This window comes from Apium graveolens, chromosome 10, assembly GCF_009905375.1.
Source record: "Apium graveolens cultivar Ventura chromosome 10, ASM990537v1, whole genome shotgun sequence".
Taxonomy (NCBI): Eukaryota; Viridiplantae; Streptophyta; class Magnoliopsida; order Apiales; family Apiaceae; genus Apium; species Apium graveolens.
The window spans coordinates 138,665,360-138,668,209 of NC_133656.1; the positions used below are offsets into that span (position 1 = coordinate 138,665,360).

The 2,850-nt window shown below is 42.6% G+C and overlaps 1 protein-coding gene across 1 annotated transcript; it reads right to left on the minus strand.

The window, feature by feature from the left end:
- LOC141691054 (uncharacterized) lies at positions 1–615 on the minus strand. The gene has a single exon (XM_074495800.1). It carries the CDS (start codon positions 613–615, stop codon positions 1–3), a length of 615 nt encoding a protein of 204 aa, XP_074351901.1.
- Positions 616–2,850: the final 2,235 nt, after the last annotated feature.

Sequence of the window (2,850 nt, forward strand, 5' to 3'; positions counted from 1 at the left end):
TCATCTGTGGGAGTCCTTCCTAAAGCCCCTCATAGCTTGCCTGTAGCATTCTCGAGAGTCATACTGAGAGCCTTTTATACTTCCCACACCATTTGGGGTTGGAAAATTGATGGTAAGGTGGTGGATCAAAGTAATGACCCTCATCTCCCGAAGAAAAGGCCGCCCTAATAGCGCGTTGTGGGATGACTCTTGATTTAGAACCTTGAACTCGTGCATCTTTATCACGGACAACGGACTTTCCCCCAAGGTACATGGCAATAGAATTGATCCTATAACTCTAACTCTCGCGCCAGAGAAACCATAGACCCACGAATCTTCCCCCGATATATCCCGATCAGGTAGCCCCATCTTTTTAAAGGTGCTGTAGTAGAGGATGTTTACCGAGCTTCCATTGTCTATGAAGGCCCTATGGATATTTTTGGTCCCGATCTGGATGGAAATAACTAGTGCGTCATTGTGGGGGTGATGTACCCACCGGGCATCTGCTTCTCTGAAGGTGATATCTATGGATTCGCCCTTAAACATTTTGGTTGGTCGAGTCTCCACCCTATGAATGTCTATGAGAGCTCTGAACCGAGCTTCCCTAGCATATCTTGCCAAGCCATGTTGCTCCATTCCATCCTGGGATCTCCCCCATAGATTGTTCAGATATTGCCATCCCTGACGAATTTATTTTCTTCCAGAGTTTCATTGTTCGACCCCCGTGGGGATCGCCCTCCTTCTTCCTTTACTCTGTCAGTGCTATCCTTGTGCCTCCTTACTTTCTTAACCACCCATTCACCAAGATATCCTTCCTTGATAAGTGCTTCAATCTCATCTTTTAGTTCTCGATACTCATGTGTGTTATGTACGGACGACTCATGGTATTCGCAATACTTTTTCTTGTCTTTACTTTTCCAGAATGATAGAGCCTCAGGTTTTCTAAACAACCCTCTATTTTTGTTCACCTCAAAGATATGCTCAATAGACGTGGCCAAAGGCGTATACCGGCTTGTTCTGTAGTCATAGCTTGAGGGAGGACTCCATTCCCTCCTCGTGGTTGTGGCATTCACCTAGTTTGGGCTTCAACTACTCCTTCTGTACCTTGGGCTTGGAGATCTGTCTCTCTTCCTTGCTTTGTTTCTCTGACTTGCTTGCACTGTCGGTTGTACCTCTTCCAGAAACTGCTCTATGGCTTTAAACGATTCTACCAAAGTAAAGACATCCGCCAGAGTGGCTGGGTCTTTTCCCTGTAAGTGCTTCTAGAAATTCGAACTAACCCTTAGCCCTGCTATCAAAAAGCTTTTCAAGGCTTCGTCTAAAGCCCCTCTTATGCTGGTAGATTCAACATTGAACCTTTTAAAGTATGACGTCAAGCTTTCATTCTCCCTTTACCTTTCTTTTTTACTCAAGGCATCAACCACCACATTGGCTTTACTTGGGTGATAATTAATCAAACAATCGTAGTCCTTGATCAGTTCCAACCACCTTCTCCGTCTCATGTTTAAATCCTTCTGTGTGAATATGTACTTCAGGCTCTTATGATCTGTATAAATATCGCATTTCTCTCCATACAAGTAGTGATGCCATAACTACAGAGCAAACACTATAGCCGCCAACTTAAGGTCATGAACTAGATATTTTTGCTCGTGAGGTTTTAATTGTCTGGAGGCATAGGCAATAACTTTGTCATGCTGCATTAGCACACAACCCAATCCTTTCAAAGAAGCTTCACTATAGATCACAAAGTTTCCCGTCTCATCTGGCAATGCTAATACTGGAGCCGTCACTAATCTCCGTTTCAATTCCTGGAAACTTTCTTCACACTTTTCCGTCCAAACGAACTTCTCATTCTTCCTGGTCAACTTGGTCAATGGGGATGCAACCTCGAGAAATCTTTCACAAACCGTCGATAATATCCTGCTAACCCAAGAAAACTTCTTATTTCCGTTAGTGTCTTCTGTTGCTCCCAGTTTGATACGGCTTCAATCTTTACTGGGTCTACTTTGATACCTTTCTTACTCACCACATGTCCAAGAAACTGTACTTCTGTCAACCAAAACTCACACTTGGATAACTTTGCATACAATTTTTTTTCTCTTAACTTCTGAAGGGCAATCTGTAGATGCATTACGTGATCTTCTGGATTCTTTGAATATATGAGGATGTCATCAATAAATACAATAACAAACTTATCCAGATACTCCTTATACACCCTATTTATTAGATCCATAAAATCCGCTAGTGCATTCGTCAATCCAAACGACATCACTAGAAACTCATAGTGGCCATACCTTTTTCTGAATGCTGTCTTGGGGATATCTTCAGGCTTTATCTTCAATTGATGGTAGCCAGATCTTAAGTTAATCTTTGAGAAGTAACATGCTCTCTTAAGCTGATCAAACAAATCATCGATGCGTGGCAAAGGATACTTATTATTTATTGTCAACTTGTTCAATTCTCTGTAGTCAAGGCACAATCTCATACTTCCATCTTTTTTCTTCACAAATAGCACTGGAGCACCCCACAGAGAAACACTGGGTCGAATGACTCCCTTATCCAATAGTTCCCGAAGTTGCTTAGCCAATTCTTTCATTTTCATCGGGGCCATTCTATATGGATCTTTGGAAATTGGTTCAGCTCCAGGTATCAAATCAATGGAGAACTCTATCTTTCGATCAGGTGGCAATCCTGGTAACTCTTCTGGGAAAATGTCAGGGAACTCTCTCACTATGGGAATCTCATCCAAAATAGGGGTCTCTTTCTTCGTATCCACCACATGAGCCAAATACGCCTCACATCCTTGCCGCAAAAATCTCTTTGCTTGCATTACTGAAAGGAACTTTTTATCCTGCCTCTGCCCTTGGTAGC